The sequence below is a fragment of the Tripterygium wilfordii genome, chromosome 11 (assembly GCF_013401445.1).
Source record: "Tripterygium wilfordii isolate XIE 37 chromosome 11, ASM1340144v1, whole genome shotgun sequence".
Taxonomy (NCBI): Eukaryota; Viridiplantae; Streptophyta; class Magnoliopsida; order Celastrales; family Celastraceae; genus Tripterygium; species Tripterygium wilfordii.
This window is the reverse complement of record NC_052242.1, coordinates 926,488-947,800: the sequence shown is the minus strand read 5'-3', so window position 1 is coordinate 947,800 and position 21,313 is coordinate 926,488. Positions and strand designations below refer to the sequence as shown.

The 21,313-nt window shown below is 36.2% G+C and overlaps 3 protein-coding genes across 3 annotated transcripts; all 3 read right to left on the bottom strand.

Moving 5' to 3' along the window:
- Window positions 1–1,020: 1,020 nt before the first annotated feature.
- Window positions 1,021–7,601, bottom strand: LOC120008987 (kinesin-like protein KIN-7N). Its single transcript, XM_038859406.1, has 18 exons — window positions 7,359–7,601; window positions 7,165–7,254; window positions 6,876–6,994; window positions 6,670–6,783; window positions 6,506–6,587; window positions 6,338–6,405; window positions 6,167–6,244; window positions 5,921–6,063; window positions 5,743–5,845; window positions 5,562–5,642; window positions 4,808–4,876; window positions 4,677–4,736; window positions 4,461–4,562; window positions 3,518–3,793; window positions 3,171–3,254; window positions 2,368–2,526; window positions 2,007–2,276; window positions 1,021–1,663 (listed from the first exon to the last, which is right to left on the bottom strand). Exons 1-18 carry the CDS (start codon window positions 7,501–7,503, stop codon window positions 1,226–1,228), a joined length of 2,481 nt encoding a protein of 826 aa, XP_038715334.1. The 5' UTR covers window positions 7,504–7,601; the 3' UTR covers window positions 1,021–1,225.
- A 5,965-nt stretch (window positions 7,602–13,566) lies between these two features.
- LOC120009499 (basic leucine zipper 4-like) lies at window positions 13,567–13,986 on the bottom strand. The gene has a single exon (XM_038860119.1). It carries the CDS (start codon window positions 13,984–13,986, stop codon window positions 13,567–13,569), a length of 420 nt encoding a protein of 139 aa, XP_038716047.1.
- Window positions 13,987–18,358: 4,372 nt separating this feature from the next.
- Window positions 18,359–20,881, bottom strand: LOC120009671. The gene is made up of 7 exons (XM_038860343.1): window positions 20,747–20,881; window positions 20,070–20,164; window positions 19,886–19,965; window positions 19,732–19,787; window positions 19,499–19,611; window positions 18,904–18,965; window positions 18,359–18,728 (listed from the first exon to the last, which is right to left on the bottom strand). The coding sequence occupies exons 1-7, from the start codon at window positions 20,835–20,837 to the stop codon at window positions 18,401–18,403; spliced, it is 825 nt and encodes a 274-aa protein (XP_038716271.1). The 5' UTR covers window positions 20,838–20,881; the 3' UTR covers window positions 18,359–18,400.
- Between the last annotated feature and the right edge of the window lie 432 nt (window positions 20,882–21,313).

Here is a 21,313-nt window from a genome sequence, read left to right as displayed (position 1 = left end):
TTATGTCAGTAAAGAAGCCTCCTCATGCACTTAAGTCTGCATTTGTTTAGTGAAATAAAATCTATAATTTGTTTTTCTGTTTGTTAAAGGTCACAAACAGAATTTATTGTCATTAAATTGGTTGTCTTTTTCACGAGGATGGGAATATCACATTAACAGAGGGCACACCGCACGCTATAAGGCGATTCTTTTTTTCTTTTTTTTTAAAAAAGATGATGTTTTGATTGGAAAGGAAATTTGTTGCATCAAATGTGATATAATCATGCTCTCTTTAACAAAGAAAGCTTCTTTAATATGTCGACAGATACAGATACAGATACAGATACAGATATAGGTGGGTCACCAGTACTTGTGATTAGGCTTATGTTGATTGGTCAATATACTACATCGTATCGACCTTTAACAAACAAATATACTTTATTCCAATAAGAAAAGATACTTTATTCCTATCCATAAAAGTGGGTCACCGGTTTAAGGAATTGATCATATTTTGTCGTGTTATGGGCTTATGGGTTGAGTTATGGCCTTTAGTGCCCATCACTCTGTTTCTGTAATGAATATCATCTTCTCCATTTCGCTTTCATTTCACTTCCTTTCTGTTTCATTGTGGATGTTTAAATTAAATAGTACATACTTGTGTCTGATTAGGTCCCTGGTATCATCATGGGGGCAGAGGTTTCACACGTGCGCCGAATTCTGTCAATAAATTGACACACATGTGCCAACAAATCCATGACCTTGTTACCTGCCCTCAATTCACTTTGTTGCAACAACTCTGCCAAACAAATCTGCTTCAAAGAATTGTAGAGATGACTTCAAATGGAAGTCCAAAAAATATTTAAAAAAAACTTCCAATATTCTAGATCACCCTTTTCATGAACAGGCATTTTAGTAACATTGACATATAATAGCTAGTTGTCCATGAAAACACAACCAGCAGTACCTTTAAAAAGCAACTCATAAGACAGAAATGAAGAAAAACCACCTTACCAGGCCGGGAAGCATAGCTGTCAGCAATACTGAAAAATACTAGACAAGTCCCTCATAAAAATCTCTAATATGCTTCTAACAAAGTTGGGATTGAAAATAATTAGAGTACATAGGAAGTTCATGCAATTACATAACAGATTACAACATAGGTGTTGTGATAAATACAGAAGAAACAGACAATGCAGAGGAAGTTTCTGGCTTGACATAATAACAACAAAGGAACAACACATTACCTTCAAAGCTCAAGGGATTTGGATACTGAAACTGGATTTAGGCTTCTCAGTCTCTCAATTTCAGATCTCAATTCACTGTGGAAAGACATAAGTGATCTTTGCCTGCTAGCAAAAGCACCATTAAACTGTTTGATATCTTCTTCGAGATCCTTTCTTCTATGTATCTCATCATTCAGATCTCTCAGGATATTTTCCTTGTGATCCGTGACCATAGCAAGTTTACAAGATGATTCGGAGACTGTTTCGCGTAACTTGTCCCTCTCCTCTTTCAAAAGATGAAGCTCTCTTTCCAAGCTGGTATATCTTTCTCTAGATACCTTCAGAAGCTGGTTACTGTGATCTAATTCTGTCTCCAAGCCATAGTATTTTTCCTTGATACCGTTGAGATCATTGCTCAGTTTCTCCTTCCAACAAGTATTTTGTCCTCCGAGAATGCAGTCCTTAATCACATTCGAAAACTAAATCTTAAATAAACAGAGAAGCAACCTTAAGGTGCTGTCTGCTATCAGCAATAAACTAATTCATGTAGTTTTTTTTGTTCAATCTTATAGTTTTATAGCAGATACTAATTCAGTCCCACCACATTATCTAGGAAATAAAAGGAAATATGAATAGTTCTATTATAATTAGTCTATAATGGATGTCAATGTAAATAAAACATATAGCAGAAACAATTTAAGGTATCAAAATCCTGAAAAAAGAAACTATGTAACCTAACACAAGCATGGAAAACAAGAACAAAAGGGGTGAATTATATCTTGATAACTGTGGCCAGGCAGCTACCTTATGGTCGCAACTGTGTAGTGGATCCTTTGCTTGATTATTCTGACTGTCTAATGTTCCGGACAACTCCAAGGATGTAACCATGTCTTTTAGTCTCTCCAAAAGCACTTTGGATTGTTCTTTGATCAAGGAATCATTCCCATCGTCAACTTTGCAACTATTCATCATCCCCGAGAAATGGTTTTCCAGTGTTGAAAAAAGGCTTGTACCGACCTCACTCATGCTTGCAATGAATTTTGAATTTGAAGATTTTCCATCAAGCACGACACTCTGTTCAATAATGCATAATTATATGAGGTCAATGTTATTTACTAGAATATAAGCTAATATAGTATAGTATGCATATGCAACAAGGTTCCACCTGCAGCTGAGATAAAACACGTTCGTAAATATCTTTGCAACTTTCCACAGACTCAGACAGCTTGTGAGGGATTTCTTGCATTGACAGTAATTCTTGCTTAAGCTCAGCTATTTCTCCCGTCAGCTGATCATTCAGCAGTAATTGTTCTGTGTGCTTTCTCTGCAAACATGTACGTGTGACACACATTAAGTCTAGTTACATGCAGGAGTGCTAAAAATAACAGAAAGATAAATTTCACAGACTAAATTTCAATGCTCAAAATAATGAAATTTGACAAAAAAAAAAAAAAGAAAGTCCAGAGTTTTTGTTGGATGAAAAAGAAGTTTCCCTAAAAAGACAAGCTGCATAGTGAACTCAGTTTCGAGTATGAATGTGTTTGAAATTACCAATATACTGAAAGTGGCCATAATCAACTTGGGTTGGAGTTTAACAAGTGTATTGATAGTCATACTTCAAATCCTCAGATGAGGCAAGCAAAATCAATCATAACGATGATTACGATGATTTTCACATCAGTCAAGCTTCAAAGACCTAAGCTCTTAACGAGTACTTTATAATGGCTTCTGTGATAGACAACATTATAATACTTAAGCACAAGAATTCCAAGTCTTAAGTTACCAACTAAAAAATTACAGTATACCCAAAATAGTATTTAGAACCAACAGAAACGTATTGATAGAGTCTTCACTCTACAGTGATACAGTACAATTATATCAGTCAGTACACTCTATCCATTTTCCAGCAAAAAAATGAAACATGCAATTAGTTTGGTGAAACATATTTGAGCTAGAAAGAATACAAACCTCAAGTTCATTCTTCTCCTCAGTCACAAGTTTTAATTGCATCTTGAGATTCTGCACCTCTTCGTAATTATCACCTGAACAACCCTGACAAGTAAAATTTTATTGAGTTCAAATGTTCAATTATATATTTCTGCTAAATTTATGTGAGCATCCAAAAGCCATGTATCAGAGAACATCGTTCATAAGAGAAGCACTAAGCTAAATACAACACCTAAATCAGGAGAGAATACAATCAAATATACTCCCATGTAAAAAATTTAAGTAAAGCAAAATCTGCAACTATGCGGCATTACAATTTACAAGAAAAAGCCGACTGCAAAATTGAATATACAAATACATTAACTCACAGGAGTTGCTTCAACTGATGGAAAAGACTGAGCTTTTCTTGCGGGAGTGGTTTGAAGAGAATCAAGGTCAGCTATAAAACCATTGTTCATTTTCGACCATGTATCTTCATCGGCAACATCACTAAGAGTCTCAGGGAGGGGGCTATAGTCAGGCAGTCTTGATCGATTCGATCGTTTTACAACGAATGCACTGGGAGCTGCCTTAAAACAAGGGGTTCTGAAACCGTCGTCTTGGCTGCTCTCATTGCTCTCTGTCTTCTGGCTTTGTCTGGAGTTCTGTTCTCACCAATGGCATTCAATTACATATAACAGCTATGAACCAAAAATTTATCATCTTCCCAACACAAAATGACAAAAATGAATATTAATTGAAATATTATACCACTGTATAAGAACGAATTCAAGAACATAAATATATATCTCACTTCTGATTTTAATTCTAGCGCAAAAGTCGAAGCAGTAACTATCTTCTCATCAGGAGCAGAAATACTCATACTACTACATCTGTGCCATGCGACTCAGGCACATAGCAAAATAGGTTTCCCATCAAGTCTAGGGTTCATCCATATCTATGTTATTTGACACTACATAAACAAGCTTAAGAAAGGCATCGCGAGCTACAGTTGGATTGGTTAGTAAATAGACCTGCTGACAGAGAAATATCAATGTCAAGGCTTAGAGACTTCAAAATTGATCATTTGTATTATGCAGTGAATATTGCTGGACAACTTAGAACGATAGAAAATGTTTAGTTCTTCATCAAAGGGTTACTACGGTCAAAATGAAGTGGAAAATACAAGATATGCATTGTCTTTTTTGGGAATTACCAGATTTTAGAATAAGAAAAAAAAACTAGAGATACAATCCTATGTGGCATCAACAACAAAGTTCCTGATTCCTGAAAAAAATAAAGTTCTTTTGGCCTCAATTTACGTGAGCCAACCTGACTAGAACTCCTGCCATGATCGGGAAAGGCAACACGTTCTTTGTGTGATTTCCTCTCCTCTTCCAGTTGTATTTCAAGCTTCTCTCGGTCTGCTTCATACTGCAAAAATTTTGTGTGGGAGGAGGGGATTAATGCATGCAGTGCATATTAGAAGAATATATTCAAGCTTTTTGCTCATGGAATAATCCATATCAATTGAACTAATAAATCTACCTTAAGCATTTCATTCCGTAGTTTTAAAATCTCTTGCTCCAGTGCCCCAGCATGAGATCCCTGAAAGTTGTTTTGCAACATTAGGTACTCATTGAAATTTTGGGTAGAGAAAAACATGATACAATAATCACCTGGAGTTTCCTACGTAGCTCTTCTATCTCTAACTTCTGCCGCTTCAGTAAGGCTGCATCCGTCATAATCTATAAAAATATTTACCATAATAAGTAAGGAGAAATGACAATATATTGTGAACTTCAAATTCAATCGATAACAACTAGCTGCTGAAAGATTCCATTTAAATGCAATCAAAAAAATTAGTTCTGTGGGAACACAATGAACAGAACTGTGAAGTACGAAGCCAAGCATTCATTGGAATCAAAACATCACTTTGCTTAGTCTGTAATATAGAATTCTCTATTAGTTTGGTTATGAAATTAGACAAGGGCATATTATTATTTAAATTTATAAGAACTTCTAATAGTGCGGTCAGAAATCTCTCATCAGATAAATCTTTTACAACAAAAGGCAAACGAAGGAATGAAATTGAGGCCTACGATAGTGGTTGAGACTGTCAAATTTCACAAGGCATTACCTCATGGCTCATGCCAACAGTAATTTAGAACATGGTGACTTATTTGAGATTCTGAATTAGGAAATAGGTTAAAATAGGGAAGTTCAAAAAAAATCTTATTTCATAGGACTATCAGTGCTGCCGATAATATATCTAACCTCCTTTTCTTGGCCGGGTCAAGAATCCAATAATTGGTATGTGATCATTGACTTCAATTTAAGTAAAATCACATAATTAAGTTGCAGTGGATGCAAATTAGGAGATATTTACAGGCTAAAGAAATTTTAAAAAAAAAAAAACAAAAACAAACCAACCTCATTTACTTGAGCACAATTGGTTATTCTTTTGGCTCTACTAGCAAATTGGAGGGTTCCCTTTGTTTCCTCTACGTGAACCTACATTGAAATTAAACAATTATCTCAATAACTCCTAAATATTGTAAAATCAACTACAAAAACAGGAAGAAAAAAAATTACTGATAAACATATAAGCTACCTCTTCTGGTGCTACTGTACATATAATTGAGGTTTTGGCATTACCACCAAGAGCAGGTTGAAGGATGCGGGTTAGCTTGCTGTCACGATAAGGTATATGCCCCCTGCATTTGTATACGATAATATTAAGACATGGTTATGTTTAATACTAACTGAAGAACTTCAAAGAAAGAAAGTACCTGTTCTTTGCCCCATCACTTAGTTTGTTGATCACATTGCCGAGAATCATCAAGCTCTTGTTAATGTGTTTTCCTTCCTTTAACCGAACTCCGCCAGCTCCAGTTTTAGCGATCCGTTCTGAACCAGCCAAATCTACCAAATTCTACTTTCCTCGTCGAGGAAAAAGGAATAGTTAGCAAAAGCAAAATATCGGATACATCATAAACAAATAAATAAGAGTTCAACAATCTAGAAAGAATACAAACCAATACTGATACACGGATAGCATCGGCACTCGAGTAGTCACCACAAGAGTTGGTATCCTTTTCCTTGCTTTCAATGACCTGTACGTTTAATAAAAATAAGTAAAGACTTTATTTTAAGCATACATCTTGTTCCAATGTAAATTAGTTTCAAAAAATATCCTAAAGGGGTACCATTCTGAAAATTGTGTGTGATCTGCTGCTTCTAGCATTCATGTTTGTCTCCCCAAAGTGCCTATTTTCTGAAATAAAGAATTTCCAAATTCACATAAGAATGCACCTATGGTCCTACACTGAACAAAGTCATTAATGGTATTACTAATATTGCCTATCATTTCTAACCTTCCCCTGCTTCAATGAGCTTTAGTACTTGTTCAGCATCACTAACAATTTCCTCCCTGAGGCCAGAAACAAAAACGCCACGCTGGAAAACAGAAAAGCAACAGTCATTCTACATACACGAAAGAAGCTATCAAAAGAATGCCATAGCTTTGCAATCGGCCAACCTCCAGACTCTCATGTATTGGCAACTTCTGATTCTCCACAGCGAAAAGATCATTTATTTCTTCATTATAAATTTCCATGTAGGAAACTCGAATCAGAAATTCACGGTCAGACGTCTGGAAATATCGCACATGAAAAATAAATAAGTCCAAAATTAAGATGCATATGCACCCATGATAGTACGATATACTTCAAAACCTCTCATTACCATCTGTGTTTTTGAAAATACATCTTTAACTGCACGATGAATGATTCCAGGATCAGATTCCGAGCCATTCATTGTGTACGTTTTTCCACTGCTGGTCTGTCCATAAGCAAATGCAGTTCCTATACAATTCACAATGACAATAAAAATTAGCTTCCAAAAGAAACATGTCAAAGGTGCATCATTCAACGAAATTGAAACATTAATAAAAACCTAAAACCAAAAATCGATACATCAATTGAGACCAAAGCTGAGCTTAACAATCAAAAGAAATATAGGAAGCAAATCACACCATTGAAACCATCGACTGCAGCATGAATGATGTCCTTAGTCAGAAGCTCGTAGACGCTTGAATTCGTAGAGCTCTCATCAAACACGTGATCTGCAAAAACAAACAACAACCATAATAATTAAATAAAAACGAATTCAGAACACACACTATCAAAATCAAAGGGAAAAAAATCGGCAATTAATGGAGTAAAATACCAAAAGTAAAAGAGATGCCAGAGATCGGGGTGCCGTGAGGCCTGTGGAGAGAGATGCGATTGTCCTCCACTTTCCAGTAGGTTCCATTGAATGTTTCCTCTGAAACTTGTGGTCTCACCCTAACTGCAACACAGATCTTCTCCATGATTGATGCTCCAATTTCTCTCTCTATTGAATCGGAGGCGGTGGTGTGTGTGATTTTGGTAGAAGCGGCTTTTCTGTTTGTTTTGAATCGGGGCTCGCTTCCATAGGCGGGCTTTAAACCTGGCTTTTGTGTTTTCAAAACTATGTGTTTACCGAAGTGCCCCTCGATATGTTTCAAATTTTCACAACATTGGGGGACTTCTGATGGGCTTGGGCTTTCGTTAATCCAACTTTGACGTGGGTTGGGCCTGTCCTCGAGAATTTATTAAATGAGCAGCAACTTCAAGGGCCTATGCATGGGCCTCGTACTAATTAAGTTAGCTAGGAAACCAATGCAGATTTATATATTTTTTTTTAAAATATTCACACCCTTTTTTTTTGGATAGTGATAGTACAATACTATATTTAAATTTTAAGATGTAGTTGGTTCCCCCGAAGTTGCCTTCGGGCTAGTTGGAGCCTAGCTCAAGTTCTATCAGGTAAAATCAATGATTAGAGGTATTGGGAGCGCAATGCTCTCGATCTATTTTCAAACTTTAAATAGATAGGACGGCGCGATTGTTTCGTACAATCACGTTACGTCACGGAATCGAAAATTCCAAGTAGGTTATTTTTAATAAGTAGAATTGATGAAATGAGATGAATCGAAACCGGGTTACGGTCACATTAAACCACAAGCTATTTGAACAAGATCACTAAAAGCATAGGAAAAAGGTTCTGTCTCCCTTTCAAGTTCGCATTACATTCGAAACTTCAATAGTAAAACATAAAATAAAGAAAGGAAGCTGCAACTTGCAACATCAAAGATTAGCACACTAAATTAAAGAGAGAATCGGGTTAGTCGGTCATTAGAGGGGGAAAAAGTGCAAAAGAGAAAGAAATTAAAGGAAGAAAAAAGTAGGGTTAGAAGAGATTAGTGAAGATGACGTGCTACCAAATCTTTTAACAATTCTAAGAACTTGCAGACGAAGAAAGCAAGCAAGCTACATGCAGACATGGACTAGTATAGCATTGGCAAGACATGGTCAAGTCTGGTCAACAAAGCAAGTATGAAAACCAATCAGAGCATGCCATGTAAGCAATGTCCCTGTAAGATTTCAAATGATGATTGGGTCAAAAAATCTTTTTTACTTTTTGTGTAATATTCGGATAATATAAAAATATCTTCAATTCTTTTTGATTTTTTAAAAGAATGATATTCGAAATGGTGATAAGGAGGGGGCTGCAAAATCAAATTATCCAAATCCATGCACCTGGATCAACTAAGGCCCCATCATTTGGGAGACCATCTTTGCATCCATGGCACTTGTCATTTTAATATTCTTTCTTTATTATGTAATCCCACCAAATATGCCTTTTTTTTTTAAAGCTAACAATGATGGGTTTTGTGAGGTAATTGATTGATTAATTATCTTAGATTAATAAATACATCTTCTTTTGTCCTCTAGTTGACTGGTTCTAATTCATGCACAATTCAACTTTACCAATATTTTGCTATATCGGAAATTTCTTCCCCAACATAATTAACTAAGTTTTTACAAATTTGAAGTTTGTGATCTCTCTGTTTCGATTTGAACGATCCTCACCATCATCATCATTCAAGAACTTATCTCTGATATGTCTCAATCCGAACTCCGGGCAAGGAAGAAGAAATGATTGCTTAAAGATTTACTAGTTAGGCCAAGCTGGATTGGAAGAACAAGAATAAAATGGAATCAGATCAGGGTCTCTACGTCTAACGACTGAGATTAAAAGATCAATAAACGACGGACATTCACATGTAAGAAGAATCGTATATACCCGGCCTGCGTGGCAAATATGGATTGTTATACGGTCTTCTTCTTACGAAGATAAGGCAAAGTATCTAAAAAGCGCCTTTAATTTTGCGATGTGCACAAGAGCATATGATACTTGTAATTTCAAAACCTAGCTAGTTAATTCATGGAATATCCTCAAAGAATAAGCTAGAAGAAGCCATATATAATACATATATCTTCTTAGTCCTAAATTAGGTCAAATGAAATAATTAGGCTAAAATATATTTTATGTCCTTGAATTATCAAGGTTTTCACGATTCTATTCTTAAACTTTGAACTCAGTCATTTTTATCCTTAAACTTTCAATTTTTTCCCGTTTCTATCCTGAGTCAAATCTCGGGTGAGACTTTTGTCAGATTTTGCTGATGTGGCCTCTAGATTCCGATGACCTTATGCCTAGCGTATTGACCATGTCAAAAATTTTAAAAAAATTAATAAACTTTTAACACCTGTCAAATTAAAATAAAAAACAAAACAAAAAATCTCCAATTTCTCTCTAGTTTGGAATTTTTGCTGTTCATATTCTTCATTTACTCCAACTTCGTAACTGCAATTTTATTAGTCAAACCGTGAAGAAGAATTTCATCTTTCGCAATGGCTCTCAATTCAAGCCTTCCATTTTCCGAACCCCTAGCACTGATAGAATCGAAACAGATGAGGATCTTGTAGCGGATCAAAAGCACGATGTAGTTACGATTTCGAATCCGGGCTCGTATTTGGATCGTGGTCCAGCTTTGATTTTGATTCTTGCTACAAGTTTTGTTACAGAAGATTCTTCGACAACGCCACTCCAAGCAAATCGCCCAATTCCTCTAAACACTCTCAGTACCTCTACCAACAAAGAAGATGGCTCTAAGTGAAGCGACTAGTGTCAGCTAGGGAGTGAAAACGGCATCGTGGAAGATGAACCTGTTCAATGATTTTGAAATTGGGATTCCGTGAGATATGGGTTTAGATTTTTGTTTTTTTTTTTTTAATTTCATTTCATATTTGGCAATAAATTAATTAAAATTTTCAGTTCTTGACACATCAACATGCCATGTGTATTGTTTGCCAGAATTTGATGCCACGTCAACAAAATCCGACAGATATCTCGTTGGAGTTGTGACTCAGGACATAATCGATAATTTTTTTGATAGTTTAAGGATAGAAATGACTGAGTTCATAGTTTAAGGATAGAATCGAAAAAACTATGATAATTCAAGGACATAAATGATATTTTAGCCGAAATAATTATACCAAAAATTTTCACTTAATTAAGGGGTTCGGTACGTTAATTTATAGGCCTAAATGCTCACAGTAGCTGAAGGACAATGCAAGTCTTTTTTTTTTCATACCTGTTTTGGCCAATTCGATCAAATATATTTTCTTTCAAATGTTAATGAAAATAATGATGATTATTTTGGGGTTTTGTGACTATTTACGAAAATAATCTGAAACAATTGAGATGTTGATCAACATATTATGTTATAATTTGAAGAAATTAGGGAGAAGTAGAAGAAGGAGGTGAGAGAATTATTTTGACCCAAACCACTCGAGGTATCGTCCACATTCAACAAAGAAGTTTTGATTGAGATGGTGAAGTTGAATATGGTAACTCCTTGCAAATATGAGAAGTCGTAAGTTCAATTCCCACATCCATGCAGTTTCGATGTTATTTCCTTATATGACTCAAATGCTCATAAGAGGTTTTGTGGAGTAAATTCTATTTTGTGATAAAGTATTAATTGCCCTTCTAAAAGGCGGTTCAAAAATTAGAGGGTGATAGACCCATTTCCACAACTTGAGGTATTGTCCAACTCTTGGCTCAGTTTTATTTTTTTAATAGACACCTCAAATGTTATTATGTTGGGTCATATTTATAAATTACAATTTTTTGTTTTCACCGGAGGATGTCTCATTAACATATTATTAGTGTGGACACCCACTAGGTTCCTTGAATATGAAAACTAATGATGAACACTCATAGTGCATTAAGCCTAAAAGTGAATAAATATGTTAATTATTTGAGTTTAATTAATTAAAATGTGTTAAAAGTGAACAAAACAAAAGCACTAAATTCCTGGAAAAGAATTTGTATACGTACGTAAAGGCCGTCACTTGTGTCTACATCAACTTTTTTTTTTCTCCTCTACGTGAACATGTTAGGTACCAAATATATAAATTGTGGATTCGTGGGTCCAAAAACAACTTCAATTAAAGACATACCAACCACACATAGGTGCATTAATTTTCACTCATTTCTTGTTTGTCCAAGTCCGGCAGCTAGCTTAATCAAGACTCATCCAAATGAAAGTAATTAATTTCATAAAACACATATTTACACTCACTAATTATGATTCTAGCGACGATAGTGAGTTAATGACATAGTTTTTAGAACCGTACTGTGCATCAAACCTGGTTGACAGAAGATTCGAGATTTTTGAGATTCAACCAATACAATAAAGATTGAACCGCTTATTTATAATGCATGATAAATTAATATATATATATATAATACATAAATATATACTATATTGATGAATCTTATTGATGAATCTTATTTGCACTCCAACTTTCACTAACTATACCCTAAAAAACACAAAAAACCCTTATCTATACACAACCCCTCCTGACCCTACCGTTTCCTCCACATTCTCTCTTTCTCCTTCATTTCCCTCCTCACGCTCTCATCGGACCCAACATCCACCTCCTGGATCCACTCATCGAGCCCAACATCCCATCTCTTGGATCCACTCATCGAACTCAGAATGCTCCAGCTTCTCCCCAATGTTGGTCAAGATGTGGTGCTGATCCGAGATGGTGACGTAATCCGTGTTGTCCTTGTCCAGTACCTTGAACGCGTCACTGAGCTGTCAATCGAAGGGCTCAAGTTTCATGTGCCATGGAGTTTTAAACAGGGAGCTCATCAAGTCCATGCAATCTCTTACATCTGTCATCAGTTTTGAACACATGTTTTATTTGGTGCAGGCATCTTCAGGAAACCTTTCTAGCATATAGATTTCTCCATATTTGTTGAAGCTGGTTGAACAAGTCCACCAATTCCTCTTGAAGCTTTCTTTAAACAATCATCAATGGAACCAGAACTCTGAGAATCGAGGCCATCCGAGCCTTTATCATTCAAGAAATTTTGAGCTAGGGAAAGCTAGGGTTGAAGATGAATCTAATTTGATTTCGTTTTTTAATTTTGTTTAATTTCAGTCGTTGGTGAGATCCAACGACTGAGATTATGGAGTGCAATTTATAAAATTTAAAAAAAAAACAAAATGGGATGAACTCATAATTATTTTAATTTTAATTAAGGTTTATTTAGAATGAGATATACTCAATAAACAATAGGGTGCAACTAAGGTTCATCTAACCCAAATTGGATTGTTTCAGCCGAAGCACTTGGCAAAGAATGCCCCATCACGCCAGCTGCACACTACTCTTTTAAGTATTTGTAGACCACATCTCCACCCACTAAGCTATAGAGTTTTCTAAATTTTTTATTCTTCCTTTTGTATTATTTTATTCTTTCTCATTTATCTTTTTGTGCTACTTCCTTATCTCTCTCTTTTTGTAATCCCAGTTAAGAGGGATGAATAACAGTTCCGCCAATCCCCAATATCTCCAAAGAAATTCGGGAGATGCGAGATACAAAATCTACTACCCACGCAACACTACACACAAAATTTCGAAACCTCACGCAGCTGCCAAAGGGTTCTTGCTGCTTCAATTTTCTATGTTTCTTCATGGTTCAGAATCCAAATCTCAGCATGGTCTCTTTAGTTTTCTTTGTTTCTTCAGTCAGATTCTTGCTTCAGTTTTCTATGTTTCTTCAAGGGCGCGGTTGAATCTTGGTTTGCACGGTTCAATTGTTGTTGCGGTATGACAGTAGCAAAAAATGCGTGATTATCGCCGGTTCGCGATTTTACCAGTCGAACCAATGATACGATAGGGTTTTGAAAACTATGGTTAATGGTGATACAAACATACACATATACATACAAATATATATATAGAGAGAGAGCATAGGCTCATAAAGCTAACATCAATGGGGCCTAATAATTTAGTGGTCACTACCAAAAACAAGAACAAAAGTTAGCAAAAAAACACATGCATATGTAGTCCATGACATCTTTTACTTCTGATCAAATATGCCTTTAGAGAGAGAAAGAGAGAGAGAGCTCTATTTTTTCATGTTCATTAGAGCATTATGATATTGTCAGTGATTTATAAGTTCTTGGAAGATCGATCGATGATCATTAACATGATTGCATGGAGCCTAGAAATTGGTAAAGATCCAAGAGTCTGGCCAGGAGAGCTACGGATTCGGATCTTAACTGGTCATTATATCTCCATAATAAGTTACACTGGTCCAGAGTTGAGCCCAACCGGTTTTTGAGATCTTGATTCACTATTTTCAACTGGTTCACCTGCTTCGTCAAGTCCTCCACATGTCTCTTCTTGCGCAATCGTGACCGTTGGGCCGACTCCCGGTTCGAAATCTTGCGCTTACGCTTCTTCTCATCGGCCGAGGAAATCGACGGGTTGGACACTTCCGAACCGGAATTTGGGGTTTCTGGTAATTCAAAGAGAGACAAGAGTTCTTGGATTTCGTCTGGTGTGAACTCGGTTTCAAGAACCGGATAATGGAACTGAACCGCTTCTTGGGAAGGCAACATAATGAGGACTGGATACTCACTTGAGCAAGGAAACTGAACCGGGTTCTAGGAGTGAACCGGGAGAGAGGAAAGAAGGAGAAAAGGGAAGGAACGAAGTGTAGGGGTTGGGTATTTATATTGACTTCAATGGACTATGGGAGGGACAAAGTGGGTCCCACATTTGGGCTTTGGTTTTTTCCCTGTGGGGTCAGGTGTGGCTATAGTGGTAGGGCCCAGACCTTTTTTGATTGGCAAGAGAATGATTAACGTAGCGTAATCTTAATCACGAAGAATCAGACGAAAACACGCATGCAAACAAAATTGAAAGTGGTATATGTTCGTGATGGGTGTAGCTACCTAAAAAAAAATGATAGGGATGTAGTGGTCTGTTTAAAATTATATAATTTATAATTTGAATCCATTTATGAGATATGTCAGATCAGATAATATTTTTTGGTTTTTTATTTTTAAAATTTATTGATTTTTTTTTCACTATTAAATATGAATTATAGATTTTAAAATTACGGAGGAAACAAATATTGGACTCATCCTACGTGGAGTTTGTTTGTCGGTGGAATTTTCTTTTTGTTAATTGAACTGGGTCGTGTGTGTTTGGTTGGTCGTGACAAATTTATGGTGTCAGGGACATTCAATAAAGACGGCATAGTACAAAATAAGCCAGAAAAGTTGGAGAAATAAGAGAGTTTGGTGTCGCTGGACCATGTGAAATTTCAAAAGGAAGAAAAAGAAGGATGTCCATTAATAATTGATAGAGGAATTGATACCCTGATAGTTATATATATTATCATGTTCCCTTAATGCTATAGTAATAGACCCTAAAGACACGTGGAAAGGAAATTTAGTGGCTCCCAAACATGTAGAGAGAAAGGAAAGTTACGGCATGCAACCAACTGTTTGGCTACTTTTACCGTTTTAATCACAAAAGGGGTGTTGAGCTCTCAAAACACCTTTATTTATACACATGTCACTGTTTTTTTTTATCTAAGTTATCTTCAATGTTGAGATGCATACACATGATTTTATATAGATCGTATGAGATGCACGATTTCATATGGATCATGTATATTCATTCTAGCATTTGGGATAGCTGGAACAAAAAACATTGAGATGATTAGCATTTTTATATTTGTAATGCTACATAACCCCAATTTATGACCCCAATTTACTCACAATCCTATGTAGCATGTATCATGTAAGAGAGACAACATTTGAAATTTAAAAGTATATATGTATGATCACTTAACATCTAACACTCTAAAATCCACATGCATTGAGTTTACAACGGATGCGGACACGTGATGAAGTGGACCAAGTAATGGGCCCAGACATGGGAGCAAAGGGAAAGTTGGTTTTGGGCTAAAATTGGCCAGACACACAGAGACCCAACCCACTGATGTGCTGGACTTATGATCAGATAATATGGCCCATTTCTATAACATGTGTTGAATAGATAAGGTGGCCAACAACAAAATTCAGAGGAGATAATTAGAATTTACAATTAGGGAAGTAATTCAGTTGATTTCAAGTTCTCCTACTGGAGCAAAATGGAAAACATAAGGAATACGAATGTTGGTAAAAGTTGGTCAAATTGGGAGTCTTCCAAACAGAGGCAATTCTCTCCTAATTGGCTTCTATCTATCTGATCCACTTACTACAAATAGAGGAGTATTTCTGCAGAGGTAATTCTAATTCTCTCCTCTGTTCTTGTTTCTGTCCATTTGTTTCTTTGATTGATAGCAGCAAATCAAGGAAGGAGAAAAAGAGAGATGGGGAACTTGTTTGTCGAACAAAAAACAACACCAGATCCGGATCCAGAAGAAGAACGATGTCCAATAAAGCCATATTATAATGATCATGAGGAGGAAGCCATTGAAAAGTCAATCATTAAGAGCGACAACAGCATATGGGGCATACTTACTCCACGCCAGGTAGGTATTCGATCTCATCTGTTTGTTTCTTGTTCTTGTGATTTCCATTAATTATATATATGTTTGATATCTTTGTTTGTTTTGTGTCTAGTTACTAGTTTAGTTACAAGTACTATCATTGAATTGAATTGAAGTAACGATCCAACTATATATATTATATCCAAATTAATTAGGGAGTTATTTTCTTGAGGATGACCGAGCAATGCATTGGCCCAGTACTGAAGCTAAATCCCTTTTTTTTCGAACAACGAAGAGACCACCGTCGTCAGCAATAACTACGGAATATATATCACCAGCGTTGAGAATGAAGACACCTCTAACAACTATGGAATATATATCACCAGAGTTGAGAAAGATGACACCGGCAACTATTTTCCAGATGTCTTCTTGCGAGACACTAAGTAAATTATTTTTCCCAAAATATTATTAATTAATATATAATCCATATGCATATATACATACATGTATGTATATGTATGCTGTTGACTGTTCGTTAATTCTGAAAGCGGATGAGCAGCTAGTAAAGTAATGTGGTTAGAATTGGTGGTTTGTTTTTGTTTTTTTGCTAATGAGACACTGTTTAATGATAATGTAACGTATTAATTAATGCTTTGTCTTTTTTAGCATAAGATTTTTTAATTCTGATGATATAATTAAATGCTGTGAGGTATTTTACACTGTGTTTGAATCATGAACTACTCTGTATTTGTCTTTTTTTTTTAAAAGGATTGACAGATCTGATTATATTCATTTACCTAATAAATTAAGTAAGAGAATTTAAAGTCCATAGACAGTTGGACCATCATAAAGATGGAATACATCTCAATTAAAAAATGAAAAAAAAAAATCGTTCATCGCTGGACACACCCAAACAACATTGAACTCCATCGGAACGACCCCACCATCTGGGGCCTACTTACTCCTCACGCCAAATATTGGTTTCCCTGGGATACCAGCATGGTCTTGTCTTCAAATTCAGCCCTATAACAACTCTTGCAACAAAGGTTCTTCAGCTGATATGGTCCCAGGACAGGGGGCCCTTTGAATGAAACGAAATTAATTATTCCGCTTTGAAGAAACATATATAACCAACAAAATCATTACAAAAATATGTAACTTGACCAAAACAAAAACAATGAATATTGTTACTAAGAAATTAAATGAGAAAAGTAATTATTATCTCCAAAAGCAGATCACTACATAGCGAGTCTCAGTAAGAGAGACAAACTGGTTCTGGTTCTGACGAAGAAGAGGCAACCAAGGTTGTCCCGCAGCAGCCACAGAAGGTGCATGCATTTGAGATATTGGTTGGAACTGGGACGATTAACTAACATGATTTTGTGGGCTGACCATAAGATGGCCGGAGCAAACTGAAAACAACAAAAAGCGCATTGAGATAGTGCTAAGATACTCCAGCAAATCAAATCACACTAGTAGCAAAATAAGGAATTGAAGGCTGTGATATCCAACCGTATACGATGAAGAAAGAGGCACCCCAGTAGGACCTAAGCCAGGCATGTGATTTGCCAGTTTCCTGTGAGTCTGTGACTGTGGAGGAGCTGAAGAAAACGGCCTATTTTGTTGAAGATACTGCATCGGTATACCCTGTGATGAAGCCAGTGCAAGGCCAGACTGACCTGGGCGTGACGGTAATTGCTGACTTGGTTGAGAAAACTGCAACATTTGAGAAAGGCATGCATGCCTTGTCCACCCGCCCAAAACTGCTGGCCAGCTGGTGGTTGTCGATCGGAACTAAACCCGCAGCCATCAGATCAAGTTTCAGAAGGTCTAGTTCAACCTTCAACTCGTGACAATAATGAGGAGGAGGATGTCAAAAGTTTTACATAGAATTGTTTGTTTTTCTTGCTAATGAGCTAGACACTGTGTTTTGAATCTTGTTGGTACTAAGATTTAGAGTAAATGTAACATGTGAATAAATGCTTTGAGTCATTTTAATATACGATTTTTAATTCTGGTGATATAATTAGAGGTTTAATATTCTACTTGAATTATTGCATAATATATGCTATCCTAAATAAATAATTATATGTTTTACTATGCTTCCTTATTGATGATTGAACAACTGTGTTGAATATATGGAGATTTAAAATTCAGTTACTTGTGTACCCTATTATCAATGTTATGCTTTAAAAAAATTATGAAACGTAATTCCTTCTTTTTCTCTTAAGAAAAATATCTACGGGATATTATCAAATAGTTTCATTTGTTGTCATACCTCGGTTGCCTAGAGACGCCTTTTAAAAGAACAAAATCACACGGGCCGACCTTGGATCCAAAGTATAGATCATACTTGAAGTGGATTCGACCAAATTTTCTCACCTCATTATTCTACTTCTCCTCTTCCAAATTAAAACACTATTGTTTCAATTTTTTTTTAGTTTATTTTGTTTTTTAGTATGAGCGAGTAGTATTACTAATTAGAATTTCATCAAAAATATAAATGAAATTGGCACATTGAATATTTTTTAATCACTTCCAATGTAGTACTCATAAAAAATAGACAAGTCCGGAATTATAGTTGTGCTTTCATTACTTCCTTCAGCTACAGGTGTGTTTTCATTACTTCTTTCAACAGCAGCAGCAATGTTGCTGGCAGAAGAATTGTTCCAACCTAGGTATTCCGCATAAACTTGATCATAAGCTTCAATCGTCAAGCCTGAAGCCAGGAATAGTTCCATCTCGTCCACGAAATGATTTGTTCTTGCTGCTATAAATGGCCTTGCTGCATCAGATACCAAAGCCTTGAACTCTTCACGTATAATTTCAGGTGTTTTTACATGTTTTTGCTCATTTCTGAAGACACGAACAATGAGAATTAGAAACATCCAAAAATGTTAATGCTTCAATCGACCAAGACTAATGCTTTATTACCAGGACAAAAAAAAAAATGACAAGAATCATCCACTTGAGTTCCATCATCAACTTGCAATTTCATGAATTTGATTATTGCAGCTAAGATAAATAGTACCTTCTCAGGAAGCAATCAAACACTCCAAGGATGTGATGCACAATGATCTCAATATCTTCATCCTGCAGTAAAAAAAATAAAATGAAGTTAAACCAAATTTAGTTAATCGGATAAAGTGGATATTATAGAAATTGGGTCAGTAATTTTCATGCTTCGTTAAAGACTGGCTTCTATCAAGGGAGCACCATACACCTAAGGAAGCAGTAGCAGAAGCAGGGGTGGAGGACTGATCAGTTCGAAACCAAAATCAGGCAATGAAATGAATGTCATAGGACGCAGCCCAACGCTGAATATGATCGCAATTGGTATGGGATTTTTCCCATAAAATCAACATATATACTAACATTTTGATTCAACAGGAAAGGGAATAAAATTCTTCAGTTATCATTCTAACTTATTCAAGCATATGCACAACATTAGATTGGCTGCCACAAATATACTTTCAAGCACCATTCCTATAAATCCTCCTATTTTAGATTTTGTTCATTCTAGAACATGGGCTGTCGAAAAATATGTAAAATTGAAGCAAGCGAGGAAACTTCTATTGAATGCCCAATCATGGACTGAGTCTAGGGGGAGTTAAATCAACACAAACCTGTGCTAATGCTTGAATTTCTCTCTTCAACCAGCTTTGGAGCCACTGATTTGACTGAAGATACTTCCGAGACTTCCAATAACGTGACACATCAAATGCAGCGTTTGCGATACCTGATTGAAAACATACATAAAGGCGGCAAAGGTTTGTCACGAGACAACATAGCCGTAAAGAGACAAACAAAACCAGAAGGGGAAATGGACAAAAAAGAAAAAAGAAAAGCGGGATGATACCTGGTTCAGTGTGGTAGCATTGTAATCTGCACTTGTGTGCTTTCGTAAGGAAAAAACTGCATAAGCAAACAAAAGTAATCCATTTAACCGCATCAGATAACATATAAGAAAGCATCAAATAAATCTTGCCAAGAAAATCAAAAACAAACAGTACCCATTGCCAAAATTCTGGTTGACATAGAGCCGTTCAAATGAAGTTCCATCAAATCCACGGATTAGTGAATAATTTTCTCTCTGCAATCAATCAGAGCATGGAAGCCGTAATTACATGTTCCAAACAAAGATCATGGACAAAAACAGCATAACAGGGGTAGTAAAATTACTAGATTAGAACAAACCTTGCAGAGAGGGCACTTTACAGAAGAAGGCAAGAGAGACTGCTTACTGGCAACCACTTTAGTCCACTGTACAATGCAATTGTAACAAAACTTATCTGCATCAAATCAGGAGGGATTTTAGGACTACAATAGATTTAGAAATTAGGAAAGCAATTGTACAATGCAATTGTTCCTATTTTTTCAGTTTTATTTTCTCATTGATTCTTCACATGTAAATAAGGGGTCAGTATGTGGAATCAATTCACCTTTCAAAATCTGTTAGTTATCAAACAATCGTGCAAACCGAAGCAACTCCACCACTATCAACAACCCTAGCTAAGAATTTTCTAAGCACATAAGTATAAGTGATCAAAAATTCTTATCCTTCGAAGAACAATCAAATTGCACCTTCTGCAAACCTTGGAACTAAATTCAATAGTGTAAAAGTAAGCGGTTCGCTTGTTACATCATCACAACTTGCATAGCTTTTTTTTCTTGATCCTTACCTCACAAAGCATAAAAGAAAATTCAGTATTAATTTCTAATCAGCAATCAACAAGAAGACTCTTATCTCTGACGTCCAACCAAACTTGCAATTTTCATTATTTCTCCAAAAAGATGTCTAATTTCAAAGATTTAAGACACACCCAATTCCAGAAATTGGAAAGAAAAAAAGAAAAGAAAAGAAAAGATGTTACGGAAACATGTGTCGAGATAAGACTCTTGAACGATGGGACCGAGGCAGATCGGACATGGATTCGTGCCCTGTGAAGCTGCAGATAGCTCCATCTTCGTTCGTTAGCTCCTGCTACAGATATGCAGTCTCCACTGTCCTTTAGGAATTTGAGAGCCCCCGAATCCGTGTCAGATATGCATAAATTCTATTTGGATTTGGAGTCTGCGGTGTCGCCGTCGAAGTCCACCGGCAGTTTTGTCACTTCTTGTCGGCGGTTTACTGTTTACTAATTTAGTTCAATCTTGGGCTCGCAGTGTTTTGAGATTTAAAGCCCAAATAAATTTGGGCTCCTCGTTTGACATTTAAAGCCCAATACTGGAAATCTCAAAGACCGGGGCAGTTTTTCTACTTCTCGTGGGCCTTTAGCAGAATCTTGGGCTCATCTTTAGATATTTAAAGCCCAAATCTGACAATAGCAAAGGCCGACGGCAGTTTCGTTACTTCTCGTGGGCTTTTTGTATTATATTGGGCTGTTGGCCTTTTAGTATCTTTTGAAAAGTTCAAATAGGGCCAGACTTGTTACTTCTTG

Bases quoted from the DNA above. Each gene is read 5' to 3' on its own strand.
- LOC120008987 (XM_038859406.1), bottom strand. From the start codon at position 7,503: ATGGAGAAGATCTGTGTTGCAGTTAGGGTGAGACCACAAGTTTCAGAG. The intron at 6,406-6,505 runs GTTAGAAATGAT...TCTTTATTTCAG, and splicing joins GCTCATTGAAGCAGGGGAAG to AAAATAGGCACTTTGGGGAG. The intron at 2,527-3,170 runs GTTTGTATTCTT...ACATGTTTGCAG, and splicing joins AGGAGAAGAATGAACTTGAG to AGAAAGCACACAGAACAATT.
- LOC120009499 (XM_038860119.1), bottom strand. From the start codon at position 13,986: ATGTTGCCTTCCCAAGAAGCGGTTCAGTTCCATTATCCGGTTCTTGAA.
- LOC120009671 (XM_038860343.1), bottom strand. From the start codon at position 20,837: ATGGAGCTATCTGCAGCTTCACAGGGCACGAATCCATGTCCGATCTGC. The intron at 18,966-19,498 runs GTTTGTGTTGAT...TTTTTACTGCAG, and splicing joins AAATTCAAGCATTAGCACAG to GATGAAGATATTGAGATCAT. The intron at 18,729-18,903 runs GTACTATTTATC...TCGTGTCTTCAG, and splicing joins TTTGATTGCTTCCTGAGAAG to AAATGAGCAAAAACATGTAA.